The 13,936-nt window shown below is 50.1% G+C and overlaps 1 protein-coding gene across 1 annotated transcript in view; it reads left to right on the top strand.

Annotated features, from left to right (window-relative positions):
- Window positions 1-13,936, top strand: part of NTNG2 (netrin G2) — a 45,749-nt gene that overhangs the window by 19,203 nt on the left and 12,610 nt on the right. The window contains exons 3-4 of the mRNA XM_010164503.2: window positions 11,049-11,221; window positions 12,962-12,988. Coding sequence (XP_010162805.1) covers window positions 11,049-11,221; window positions 12,962-12,988 — 200 coding nt within the window. The remainder of the gene's footprint in view (window positions 1-11,048; window positions 11,222-12,961; window positions 12,989-13,936) is intronic.

The raw sequence follows: 13,936 nt of genomic DNA, 5'->3' as shown, positions 1-13,936 counted from the left end.
CTGGGATGAGCAGCCGTGGCTCCTGGCTTGGCTATTGGAATGTCCGGGCACCCAACACTAGGATTGCTCCTGGATGATCCCTGTGGAGTGCAGGCACATGGCAGAAGTGTGGGAGAGACCTCTGTACGCGTTTGTAAGCACCTGGGTTTCAGTGCAGTTTGCTTCTGTATATATATTTTTTAATTTATTTTTTTTTAAATATATATATGTGCAGAGAGACATTTCACACCTGCCCATAAGTACTGCTAAGTATTTAGGTGTGCTAAATATCCACGGTCCTCAAACAGCTCAGGATGGGGCAAAACAGCAGAGTGAAGAGGCTGACAGGAAAGCAGGCAAAGGCAAGAGGAAAGGCCAGCACGTTGCCATCCCCTCCACCCAACCACAGCCAGCTACCTGCGGGGACACTTGGTGTGACTGCCAGCGGTGGCAAAGCCACGGGGATGAATTCCCAGGCAAAGCTCACACTGAGAGGACAGCAGGCAGGAAGGGTTGGAGCTGGTGTAGCAATTCAATCCGGGCTGGTTTGACTCTGGGGCTGGAACAACAACGCAGAATTTTCAGCTCAGGAAGTGGCAAATGAGGATTGAATGTTTGATGCCCTTGTGCAATGCTTGTGCAATGACCTTTGGTTTCCGAACACGGAGATGACTGTGCAGATAACCAAGGACTTGGTACCGCAATTACAGCACCCTGGGGATACTTGGTGCTTTAAGATAGATGTTAAAATACTTGTGGTGTCCCAGGAATGCTTTCCAGAGCCTATTACCTTTTCTGCTACCTGGTGCACAATATGTCACTTCAGTACTTTTATCTTGTAGCTACGCTGGTGGGATTCTCCACAAACCAGCACCTTGGTAGCTGTCAGCTGCCTTCTTCCCCACCACCAGTCCCCCACCTTGTTTTGAACTCAGTGGTCAAATTTAATACCATTTAATAGAAGCAGAGATTGTTTCAAGAGATAAAATCCCTACAAATTTTGTGAACCTCTATGAGACATCTGAGAATCCACAGCCGCCTGCATCCTGAGGACAGTGCTGGTGAGGGAGGGTCAGGCTGTGAACACCTGATGGAAGCTGCAATGCTGCTTTTTGCTGGGGCCAAAACGAGATGGGTTGGGGTTTGTTGGCTAATTCCTGGCGACCTGCCCTGGGAGCTGGCCCACTGCCTCTGTGGATGGCTGCCTGCGTGGATGGCTGCCCACTGCTGCTGCAGAGCATCGGTTCCTCTCACCGCTCACTGCCTGACACTGACTCCTCCAATGCAGCAGGGCCTCTGGGAGGAGAAGGTTTTTCCTTGACTAGGGACAAAGAAAACTCTGAAATTTGCTTTTTCTGGCCCAAATTCCAAGTCCTGAGCTAAAGCAAGGCCCAGCTTTGCACTGTTCCAGCTCTCCACAGCTGTCCCCGCTTGCTGGGCTGGTCCCTAGGAGAGGGGGACAGTCATCCTGGACAGGAAATATGTCAATTCCTGTCCTGGGCTGACTCTTCCAGCTCTAGTGGGCACCAGGCAGGGGAAGGATGACCGGCTGAGGATAAGTGGTGTATAAGGTGGAGAAGCTTCATGTGAATCAACTCTGCTCCTGTGATTATTCCAGTCCCAGCAAGCAGGTTTTTTCATTGGAAAGCAATCTAATTCCAGCTGTAAGCAAAGCCAGTTACAGTGCAGAGACTAAAACCAAATTAAATCTTGTGTATGGCTCAACAAGAGATGGGTTATTGAGAAGAAGAGAGGAGAAATCAATGTGAGCCTGGCAGGAGTGCTGTGTGGGGAAGGGGGGAGGCAGGGCTGGAGATGGACGGTGCCTCTTCCAGGACATGGGAACAGCCACGTCCAAAGAAGAGGAGGAAAGTGCCTAGATAAAATGGGGGGTGGTGTTAGAGAGTCACTACAAGGGTCATGAAAATGAGAGGGAAGATGATTAGGAAGAAATGAAGGCTCAAAGACAAAAATCATCCAGAAAATCCCAGCTAGAGAACAGAGGAGCAGAGGCTTAGAGGCATGAGCATCCCCAGGAGGTTGGAGGAGCCGTGCCTGGCTGTGGTGTGTGCCATCGGAGGAGCAGTGTGTGGCATTGCCTGTGCCCCCGTCCTGCTCTGGGATTTTGGCAGGCAGCTGGCAGTGCCCGCAGAGCAGTGACACACATGGCAGCTCATTTCCAGTTGATGTTTGTGGTCAAGGAAGAGCAAAACGCTTTGCTCTCAGAGCAGACCATGAGCCTGGGTGGTTTCTCATGCCACAGCTTTAACTGATGGGTTCAGAGAGGATTCTCTGATGTCCCTGGTCCATGTGCTCCTAGGCCACCATCCAGGTGCACCCTGTCCTCCTCCCCTCTGTTTTCCACCAGTGAAAACCCCTCACTGTGATCTCCCAGAGCGTTTGGGAAAAGCAGAAAGAGACACAGCAAAGGACACAGGGAGAAGGGGCAAGAGTTCGCTACCTTCTCTCTTCCTGTGGGCCAGATGGACAGGGACAGTCAAGAGTTTGCCAGGATCTCCAGAAGGTCTGGTGGATCCTGAGGGTCACTGCTCCCTTCCTGGGTGATGGTGCAATGGGGCTGGTTCTTCTTCATCTGCATCTCCCCCTCCCACAACCTCAGCCAGGACCATTTATCTGTTCATGGCTGACGGTTTATTTTTATTCTCTTTCTTCTTCTTGGTATCTTTTTCTTTCCTTTTTTTCTTTTTCTTTTTTTTTTTTCCTTCTTCCATCCTGTCCCTATTGATCTGCAGAGTAACTGGAGATGCAGAGGACTCAAGACAGGAACAGACATGAGAAGCCCTTGGCCTGTATGCTCATGTGTGTGCCAGACAGGGTGGGGAAGGGAAGCGGAAAGACTTTTCCCCACAGATCTCTGTTCACTGCTTAGTTTTCTCCTCAGTGCAGCAATGAGCTCAGTAATCTTCTCAGGAATGGGTGAATGAGCTTTTCCTGACTGCCGGGACTGGTGGCCGGTGCGATGAAAGCCGCCAGTTCTCTTTCCATTACACACCGTGTCTCTTTGGAGTAATTTTTTCCCCTCCATAACGTCAGTCACCGCAGCGCTCAGCGGGGCACGCTCCATCATGGAGACATTAATAAGCCATAATTGAAGTTAATGTGCCATGGCCAGGACATGTGGATCCAGTTAGGAGAAATCAGATTGAGCAGAAGTTAATCAATTTTAGGCTGATTATTAAGATTTCTCTCCTTCATTCTCCCCTGCCCCAGTGCATGTTCTGTCTGTCTGTCTGTCCATCCTGCTGATGATGAGCAGTCCCTGGAGGAAGGCAGGAGGAGGAGCGTTACTCATCACCAAGCAGCTCCATGTAACAGTGCCTCATCTTGGGCTTTGCTCAGGCCAAAGAAGCACCAACAAGAAGATGAGATTTCCAGTTTTGTAATGGCATTTCCTTTCCTCTCTTCACCAATTGCTTTTCTGAGGGTTTCATTGTCTTCTCTTTTGGTCACACAAAAGAATTGAAAGGAAAGGCCCTCTATGTTCCCCTGCTTTGATCTCTGCCTTCCCCTTGTGCGGTTCTTGGTGCCATGCGTGATGGTCTCTGAGAGGCCCTGCTCACCACATGACTTGGAGCGGTGAGTTTGAGCAGAACAAATTCATCCAGCTCATCCTGGCATCAACAGACAGGATGAGGCACTCCAGACTTGGAGGATCAAGGCCATCCCCCAAAGCACCTCCTCCAGTAAATCAGGCTGGTAAATCATCAGTGGTACCCACATGCAGGGGATACTCTTTTCTGCCTTCTTGGTGACTCTCAAGATGCAGTGGTGCTCAATTGCTGTTAAAGATGAAGCAGTTCCTGCTCAGCCTGGAGGCTGCCTCCTTCTTCTGTCCTCCAGGCTAGCGCAATGCTGGCAGCTCCCTCTGCGGTCATAGCTCAGCTCGAACCAGGAGTGCCAGCACAAAGTACATCCTGGCTGCCCCAGGCTGCTTTGCCCTGCTTGGGCATTCCTCCTTTTGGCTCTGTTGATGAAGTTGTTGGAAAGCCTCCAGCCAATTTTGACTTCTCCAACAAAGTGGGCTCTAGAAGGGAGGAAAGAAGCAGGTTTGGTTCATGGAACAGTCTTTTGTTGAGGGTCTTAGATTTTGTGTAATGACAATGCCCCCGTTGAGCACCTTGCCCTGAGGAGCAGAGTGGGACCTGCTGGCTGCACCACCGCTGTTTTGCAAAGAGGTACAGGCAGGGACCTGGGGTAAGTGATCTGTGAGAGCATGGGCTTCTGCAGATGAGCTTGCCCAGCCCATAGCCATGGGCTCACCCAAATATCCCCCAAGAACTAGCCCAATGCCCCTCCAGCCCGCAGCCAACCTCTGCCTGTGCTCAGCAGCTTTGGGAAGACCATGACAACCAGGGCGAGCACTGCCTGTGCCTGGCCCCGCTCCTTTCCCCACAGTTCCTGGCAGCCAGACTTTGGGTCCCAGGAGGTAACAGCATCCTCATGTCAAGGACAGCCAAGTCTGCACCAATGCTGTGCTCCTCGGCCCATCCTCACCTCTGTGCTGGGCAGCCCCCGAGAGCTGGATGGCTGAATTTCCCTGGCATTCCTCCAGGCTGGAATTAGCTTGAGTTCAAGCAAAATCTTACTCTTGGTCATATAATTAAATTAAGTTACTGTGCAGCAACTCTTTGCTTGGCCTTCCTGGAGTCTCACAAAGGTTTTTACTCCAGCTGCAACAAGATGGAGGGGAAACTTGCTGAGCGGGAGGGAAGGAGTTAGTGAGAAACCCGGAGAGCTCCTCCTTCCCCGAGACACTCTGACACTCTGTCAATAGCCGGAGACGGATGCCCAAGGCCCTATTACCTGCTCCTGCCTTCGGTTTGTGAAGGTTTTTATTTCCCCTCCGATTTTGTTGCAGAGTTGCGTCCGGCCCTGAGCAGATAATAGGATTTCGTCAATAGACTGAGAAGGTGATGTATGTTAAAGCACTTAATATAAAGAGACTTCTACAGGAGCCCAAATTCAATTTGGCCAATGAACTCAATTGCAGGCATTATTGCATTCCAGGAGAAAGACCAAGAGCATTTATACACATTACTCTGCAAATATTTATGTTCACATATCGGTGTGATGTCCTCTTCACCCTTCCTCCCTTCTGCTGCCTGACCCCCTAATGGGGAAGTTTGGTTTCGTGTTTGCTTTTTTAAGACAGCTTTGAAGGTAAATAATGTTCCACCAGTCAGCAGGATCTTGACAGCTGGTGAGTGTCAACTTATTTAAAATAAATAGCCTCTCGAATGGGAACAGCCAGCTAGCATGCTCTCCACTTTGGCATCTTTTAAATTGTCTCCTCTTTGTAACCCAAACCTCAAATCATTTTGAAGGGCAGCGAGGAGGGTTCCTCCCCGCTGGCAGGACTCATCTGTCACCACCACACAACCAAAAGTGAAAACCCACAAGGAAAAAAACTCACTCACAACATGTCCCTCTGACCTAACCCAGGGTTGGGGTTTTTTTCAGTTTTTTTGGCTCTGTAAAAAGCAGTAAAACCCAGAAGCCTCTCTCTTTGGTTTGAGTGGAAAGAAACTGAGTTAAAGTGGCTTTCCTCCCTCTTCAGCCCCAAGACAGCAGGCTCAGGTACACTCCCAGCCCTACTGCTGGGATCAGTGAGCTGTGGTCACCTTCTTCAGCCCTGCTCTGGTCACTGGTGATGAAGTGAACTTCTGCTGGAGCAATCTCCCAGCAAGGCAAATCCTAATAGAACTGCTCTCCACAAAGGGATGGTGCTTCTTCTGTGGCCCAGCTTTTAAAAGCTATTTTTACCTTCTGCACGCACAGATGGGCCAGAAACAATCCAAGCTCAGCGCCCGTTATGCTTTGCCCAAAAGATTTGCTCCCTGCTTTTGCTGAGCTGCCAAAACAGTTGCAAAGGAGCAGGTAAAAAGTGGGTAAGTCACAGCCAGGCAGCTGCCAGAGCGTGCTGCGAGCAACGGCTGGGGATGACAATAGAGAGATGGAGAAGAGTTATTCATGTTTCCCCGAGAGCCGAGATCAGTTGAAACATCATTTTCCTCAGGGACAGAGAGGAAAGAGCTCCCTTCAAACACATCATCCCATGAGACTCATTAAAGGCTCATCAATTACAGTGAGAGCAAACAATTCAGGGGAAAGCTATCATAAACCTTCCTTTGGACGACAGTCATTAGCAGCTCTCCGCTGTGCGCTGATGCTTCCCAACGCTGGCTGGGGCAAGCGGAAAAGGGAGCAGGGGGGGCACTACTGCCAAGGTGATGGTGAGGAAAGCTGGAGCCTGGTGGCCCAAGAGCCAGGAGGAGGGGACCTAGTCACCACAGCATCCCTGGGGCCATGTGACTGTGCTGTAGCATCCTCATGGTGAGCACGGGGTGGAGATGAGACCACAGGCTGGACTGGAAGGAGCCTTGGACAGGAGGTGGTGGCCTATAGCAGTGGATGTCTGCTACACGATGCCCTCACCCAGGCTCTTGTTTAAGGAGCTTGGGGCAAGGCAGGATTGGGCCATGGTGGGATCTGGACAAAAGGTGTACAGGGACAGGTCTCCACCTAGTGAGTGGTTCCTCCAGCCCAACCCAGCAGAGCAGCAGGCTCACAGCGTCAGGCCTGAGCAGGGGTTGCAGGGACTCCAAGGCTGGCTCAGCCCCATGGGGAGGGAGTGGGATGAAGAGATGCTCTCTGCCTTTCTCTGCTTGATGTCTCTGCTCTGCAAAGTGGGGTTACAGACAGAAAAGAGGTTGTAAAATGTATAAGGATCCTTGGAGGAAAGTAAATGACCAGGGTGGCTTTTTAAAATTATTTCAGAAGTGATTATTAATGCAAGCTCAGGGACAGGGGCTGCTCTCCCCACTCCCAGCACGGTCCCTGTGGGTTTGCAGCACTCACCCCTGCCTGCTCCTGTTCCCCCTTTCAGAGTCTGTGCACAGACTTCGCACATGGGCTTGGCACTGCACGCCTTTCCAACTGCTCGCTGCTGTGACCTCCAGGATGCTGACTTGGAGAAATACAGGGACAGCAAACTGTTCTTTATGGCTGAAAAAAAAAAAAAAAAAAAAAAAAAAAAAAGGAAAAATTAAAAAGGACACTTCTGTAAACTTTCCTTGGCATTCCAAGCTCAGTGATGCTCCTGGTGGAAGCACTGGCAACATCAGCCCACACTGCAGGGAAGGCAGCAGCTGAATGACCTGCACTAAAATAAACTGAGAAATAAACTCCGAAATACCCCGTTGTACAAACTGTAACGTGATGGGCTAATCATTGCTCCAGCCACTTTTGCCCAGGAATGGTGTGAGCCAGTTTCTGTTTAATGCAAAATGCAGTTGGGTGCACCTACTCACAGCCCAGCACTGGATTTGGGTGTCCCCAGGTCATGGAAGGTGCCTATGGGTGCTGTAGGTCCTGCTGGGTGGGTGCTGGGGCTGCTCTCCTCACGGCTGTTCCCCAGCACAGCTGCACCCTATGTGGGCTCTGAATACTCACCGAGAAACAGCACTGTCACTCCTAGCCTTGACCCATGAGCTAGAGAGGAGAAACACCCTCAGCTCTTCAGATCACCTCAGGAGCCAAAGAGACCATATTGTGACCAGCACTTTGGGACTGGAGCATGGCCATCGCTGGTTCTGCAGGACACAGTGCTGCTGTCTGCCCTACTGCTGCTATTTAAGCCTCATCTCTAAGTAGCTCCTAACCTTTCCCTCCATCCTCTCTTTCCTGCCATAGCTGGCCACCCGAGGAAGATAAGCAGAGGCAAGCAGGACTAGCAGCTCCCACCCAGGGGACTGGGCTAATGTCATTTACTCCAGTCACCACCAGCTGGATCTTGGCTGGGGAAAAATACTGTTAACAGACCATTAGTGAGTGCACATCCTTGGGCTGGAGGCCCAGAGGAGGAGGCAGAGAAGCCTGAAGAAGGGTTAAAGCTGAGCAGCTGAGCAGCTGAGCAGGAGCAGCAGAGAGGCCTGGATGCAGAAACTTTCCCACACAATGGGGTTGGCAATCGGGGCTGGCTGAAGGCGCTTGGCTGTTTGCTGTTAAATAATGCAGCCTGATTGATTGGGCTGGAAAGTGCTGTGTTGTGGGGTCAGCTTGCTGGGGTTATAGTTCTCTGCTTAGATTGATGATCCTCAAAGGTCGAATTCAGAAAGCAATTCCCCGGTAAAATTGATCCTTTGAATAACAAAACTTTTGTACAGTGGCAAAGGATGGAACAGCGAGAAAGATAAGTGACCTGGGCACAGGCAGGCAGGGTGACCAGCTGCCTCTGCTTTCTCTTTATTTAATTTTCCTTGTTTACACCAATTAGGAAGTGAGGGTCTTCTCTGGGAAGAGCAGTGCCCCATCACCCCTACACGCAGCAGCTGGGGGACACCCATGAGCAGCCACCTTGCTAGCAGGGGAGCATGTGGGTGGCTTTGCAGGGGCTGGGGGCTGTCCTAGGAGCTGGTGCTCGGCTCCCAGCCCTCCTCAGCAGCAAGTGAGCGGAGCAGTGTGTGCGTACGAGCAGGCACGTCTGACTGTCTCCTGCACGCAGCCGGGCCTTGCGCTCCCAGCAGAGAGAAGGCTGGGTCCTGCTGCTCGGCACAGGTTTTGTAGCTGGAGTCAAAGGAACAGTGAGCGGGTCTCACCCTCCTCCATGGCAGCAGCTCCAAGCTGGCAGAAGCACCCGGACACAGCTGCTTGGCCCTCTGCAGGGGATGCCAGGAGCAAGGATGTGCTATGGGTGACGGAGGTGATGGAGGCTGCCCCAAGCCACCATGGGGGACCAGGCGGTGGTCATGCAGGGCTGATGTCCCCACTGGCAGGGTGAAAGACAGGAGCAAAGTGCTACCCACCACGTCCTCCCAGATTTCACAGAATCACAGAATGATGGGGGTTGGAAGGGACCTTTGGAGATCATCTAGTCCAACCCCCCTGCCAAAGCAGGTTCATCTCAAGCAAGTTACACAGGATGGCATCCAGATGGGTCTGGAATATCTACAGAGAAGGAGACTCTTTCAAAGAGAACAAAGGGGTGCCAGGCTCTGCCTTCCTTGTACTCCCTCCCCTGGGGCTCTCAAACTCCCCCTCCACTGGATTTTAAGGCTGTGCCCCGGAGCTGCCTCCCATCCCCTTATTCCCGTGGTGGTAGGAGAGCTGCAGCTCCCAAACAGAAGCTGTTGCTCTGATTCAGGCTGGGCCCAGAGCAGCAGCGTGAGGCTTTGACCTGCTTTAACCCGCTATCTCGCCTGCTCTTCTCCCATCTGCTTGTTTCGAAGCAAGAGGAGGAGGCTGTGCTGGGTGGACGCTGAATAATTCAGAGTCAGGCTCCGCAGCCCCCCAGGTCTGGGCATCGCCTCTGCTGGGCTGAGATGGCTCAGCCAAAATCCTTCCTCACCAGAGGCAAGAGGGGACACAGAGCTGCTGAAATACGGCATCCCTTGTGTGTAGGCACTAGCCAAGGCCGCTTCCTTCTCCCAGACACTCGGATTCACAGCTTGGTCCCAGAGCACTGATGCTCGGAGGCTGTTAGGGCTTTCAGCCATGACACGGCATCTCCAGCTCTCACTAACACACCAATTCAAGTGGAGCATGCCGAGTGTCTGCCTCTGCTCCATGGACCACATTTTCTTCCTTCCTCCCTTTTAGAGACTGTCATATTCCCTCCTCTGCTTGGTCAGAGACAGGACAGGGATGTAAGACGGTGAGAGAGACCATTCATCCAGCTTACGCTTAGCTCCTGAGCAGGGTTTGCTAGAATTAAGGACAAGGAGGGGGAGTAAAAAAAAAAAAAAATCATACATGAGGTCAGTTTATCCAGCAATGTGTGCAGAGGAGCAAAGGCGGCCTCAGTCCATCAGGCAGGAGGCTGGGGAGCATCTCAAGGGGCTCCAGGGGAGAGGCACCAGGAGCTGGGGGACATGCACAGCACTAGCAGCTGGGAGGGACCTGGCTTGCAGCTCCCAGCCTAATCCAAGTTGTTTATCCCAGCACAGATAGAGCACAAGAAGAAGCGGGCCATATATCCTCTGTCTTCCTTGCAAGCAGTTCATTCCCCTCGCTCTGCATCTCTTGTGCAATTAGCCCTGTAATACAAAGTGCTACCTGGTCGGACTCCTCTACACAGTCACATAAAGCACAGCATCACTGTTTTCTAATGATTCTGCTTCTGAGAGTATAAATTATTGCACAAAGCAGTGAAAAACCAGCAGGCTCTGCTAGGGATCCACTGCCTGGAATGAAATTAGAGGTTTTGGTCCCCAAAGTCTCTATCTGATGGCCTCAGCTTGGGCTTGGGAGTCACTAGAGCCACATGTGAGTTATGGGCTCAGCCTCCGTGCTCTGCGCAAGTCACCTCCAGAGTCTGAGGAACAGGAATTATTGTACACAGAGATAATTATTCCCTGCATACTGCACTACAGCTCATTAAAAGTTTGTTAATGTTTGCAAATTGCTGAATAGTGCTTTTTGTTGTTGCCTGCTATGTTGAAGTGGGGACTGAAAGGCCGATTCTGATGGTGACTTGTTCTCTGTGTTATTTTGGTCACAGCAGGCTGGGGCTGCGCTGCACGTAGGGAAAAAGGTTTGTGTTGTGCGACTTCACATCACGGGAAAAAACGCTCTTGACTTGAGCACACTGTGCAGGGGTCGAGGTGTTGAGTCCCACCAGTGTTAGCTATGCTTCTCCATCTAAAGCTCAAGTACTGCTTCCAAGTAAATGCCCACATCTGAGCTAATCACTCAGATATCTGAAAAAAAATGTGTGTGACTCCTTACTGGAATCTCAGCTGGAGATGTTGACTTACCATTAAAGGATCTGCGCTACTGCAGTCAGATGATGGAAGTAAAGTATCTCTCATCTTGGAACAGAGACTGCAGATCCACCTTGGGTGAGGATGTGGACATTGGAATCCCAGCACCAGATACGCAGGGAAAAGAGATGAGTTTGGTAAAAAAAAAAAATCCTGTAGAAGGAACAGAAAACAGGTAACAGGCCCAGCTTCACCTCTACATTTTCATGCACATGGACAGCATTACGCCAGGGCCAAGGAGGAGTTGCAGCAATACCTGACAGCTTTTCTCCTGTCTTCCTCTTCCAGGTGTAAATGTAACCTCCACGCTAACCTGTGCACCTTCAAAGAGGGCAGCCTCCAGTGCGAGTGCGAGCACAACACCACGGGGCAGGACTGTGGCAAGTGCAAGAAGACCTTTCGCTCCAGGTCTTGGCGAGCAGGGTCCTACCTGCCTCTCCCCAATGGGTCCCCCAATGCATGTAAGTAACTTGCAGTGAGCCAGCCTTGGCTGCACTCCCACCTGGGGCTGCACAATGCCCACAGATGAGACCGGATCCTCATCTTGTCCTTCTCCATCTCGAATCAGGGCAAGATGCTCAGATTTTGAAAGGGAAGTGGGTATTTACCCAGGTCCTGGTACACAGAGAAATGAGAGAAGATTTGGGGTGGATGCAGAGGTGATTTGTTGGCTACTGGTAGATGAATGATGAGTCCAAATGATGGTTGAGAATATGAAAGATGACCTTGGGCCAAGATAGAGATCCATGGCTTTGCAGCAATACAAATTACTGTCCCTTGCAGAGAACATTATTTAGCTGCAGTAGAGCACTGGCTTTCAGGTAGTCCATGGGCTCAGCACTGTCACTGCTCAGCTTTCTGGATTGCTTTCTGGATCCTGTTCTGTGTATGTCGGCATTTCAGGCAAGTGCCGTGGGCTGCGGTCCCTCTGCACAGCTCCAGTCTCATCCACTTGCCTGCTGGAACAAGGCACTGACAGAAGCAAAGGAGCACAGAAGAGATGAAGGATGCATACCCACCACTGTTCGAGCAGGGGAATTGGGGCAGGAAACATCACAGATGGGCTGGTTTCTACTGGGTTTCTGTCCAGTCCACATTAGCAGACTTGTTTAAATGCCATGGAACCACAGTAGCCACTCCAGCCTTTCAAGCAGCAGCTTTGAGCATTACCAAAGAGAATCTTTTCCCTCCCTCCCCCTAGATTTTTTTGAAAGATTTATGTGCTTTAAGATGATCAAAGCTGAAATTCAGGCTCTGAAGGCCGTGACGTGAATGTTTTGTGTGTGCCAGGGCTGGTAGATGAGCAGGTTCTTTGAAAGGGAACGAGCTTGTCAGCTCCCACCAAGCGGCTGCATTGCTTCAAAGGAGCCTGGGAGAGTTTCTGGTGTTGACAGGCACAGACATGCTGTTCTCCCTCCTTCCCTCCCCTCCGTTCCTTGTGTCTCTTCCTATTTCTCTTTCTCCTCTGCTCTTTCTTCTCCCATTCATCTCTCTTCCCATCTGTCACTCAGTCTCCTTCCCCCACCTCACCCCGAATCTCTCTCTGTTGCTTCCTCCTCTCCCCAGTGACATCCTCTTCCTCTGCAAGAGAGGCAGTTCTCTGAAGTCCTCTCCTCCTGGTGGCCCTACCTCTTCCATCACTCATCCTGTGCTTTATGATCATGCAAAGCTGAGACTTTCCATGATTCATCCACTTGTTACATGGCCATTAGTCTCCTGGGTGCTGAAAGCCAGAAGGTGGTCCTTGGATGGCCTTCAACTGGTGGCTTTGCAGTGTCCTGGAGCAACTGCTGCAGTGGGAAGGGTCTTCAACCCTTATTGCTCACAGAGAACTGCCCCAGGCACAACAACCTGCTTCAGATCCTATGGTTTGTACTTAGCAGAGTGAACCTCAGAAGATGTGCTTTTCCTTTGTGGGGCTTTAATGGTGGGTCAAGGAAATGGTTAACAGAAAACCCATCAGCAGGGCCCAACCTGGTTTTTCTTCCCCAGGTGAAAAGCTTGAGATGCCAACACCTCAGACAGCCCTGTCTGGTCACCTCTGTGGTTTGACAAAAGTGACTTTTAAGATGTTGCAGCAAACTGATATGCCTATGAGCAAGACCCCCACTAAGTAGTTGTTGTTCAGTCCCACGTTGTGTATCTGCTTGATCTTCTGCATCCTGCTTCCAGTGACCAGGCTTCTTCTTGTTTTTTTCCAGGTGCAGCTGCAGGCTCAGCCTTTGGCAGTAAGTAAAAACATAACTGAAATGCTGGCATTTAACACCCTGGTGCATGCTCCTTGCAGATGTCACTAGGAAAAAAAAAAAAAAAAAAGTTTATTTTCTGTCCATTATAATCTTCCAGGCAATAAGTCTTCCCTAATTGTGTCTCATTTTCTGTCCTGTCAAAGAGTCTTATATTTTCTTCCTTTGACTTCAGTAGCCTCATTTTGCCTCTTCCTCTGGCATGGTTTCCCCCCATGAGGTTCGTTAGAATGGCAGCCGGAAAGGAAATTTTTAAAAACAGACTCTTCAAAACCACCAGTGCTCACTGTGAACTTTTCCCCTCCAGTATTGCAGACTTCTGCTCTGAGAAGGAGCTGGGTTTGAATTATTTGGAATAGCATCCAGTCTGGGTCACCTTGGGCTAGCAATAAAAAAAACATATATAGAGACTGTGTACATCTGTATGTACACGTGTATGTATATGAACATATGTCTATGAAGTGTCAGCAGCAGAGACGGGAGAGCTCAGTGGGGATTTCTGCTGCAAGCTTGATGGTATGATAGGACTCCTTATTTAACAAAACTGAAGGTAGTTTGATATCAAAAGAGCCTTGAGTTTTGGGTAAGCAGAGGCCTGGGTTTGAATTTTGTGGCTTGAAATTATCCTCCAAAAGAAACAAAATGGAGAGCTGAATGAATAATGAATTCTTTGGTTTGCAGGCAAGTGGAAAGAATTGGAGGAGAAATAGTTTCAGAGCAATGCAAATGCAATTAAGAAAAATGCACCTAACTGAAAAGTGGAGGATGCTTTTTCTGGGTAAACAAACCATATTTAGATTTTAAGCAGTTATATTTAAATGGTTAAAAAATTCAAATAAAAATTAAAAGTCTCCCTTAAGTAATTTAGGATTTTAAAAAAATAAATGTTTTAACAGCACAAAATATTCCTTGTTTTTCTGGTCAAAACCA

The sequence above is a fragment of the Antrostomus carolinensis genome, unplaced genomic scaffold, assembly GCF_000700745.2.
Source record: "Antrostomus carolinensis isolate BGI_N321 unplaced genomic scaffold, ASM70074v2 scaffold11493, whole genome shotgun sequence".
Taxonomy (NCBI): Eukaryota; Metazoa; Chordata; class Aves; order Caprimulgiformes; family Caprimulgidae; genus Antrostomus; species Antrostomus carolinensis.
Note: the sequence above shows the minus strand (reverse complement) of the source record. Positions and strands in the feature narration are given on the sequence as shown.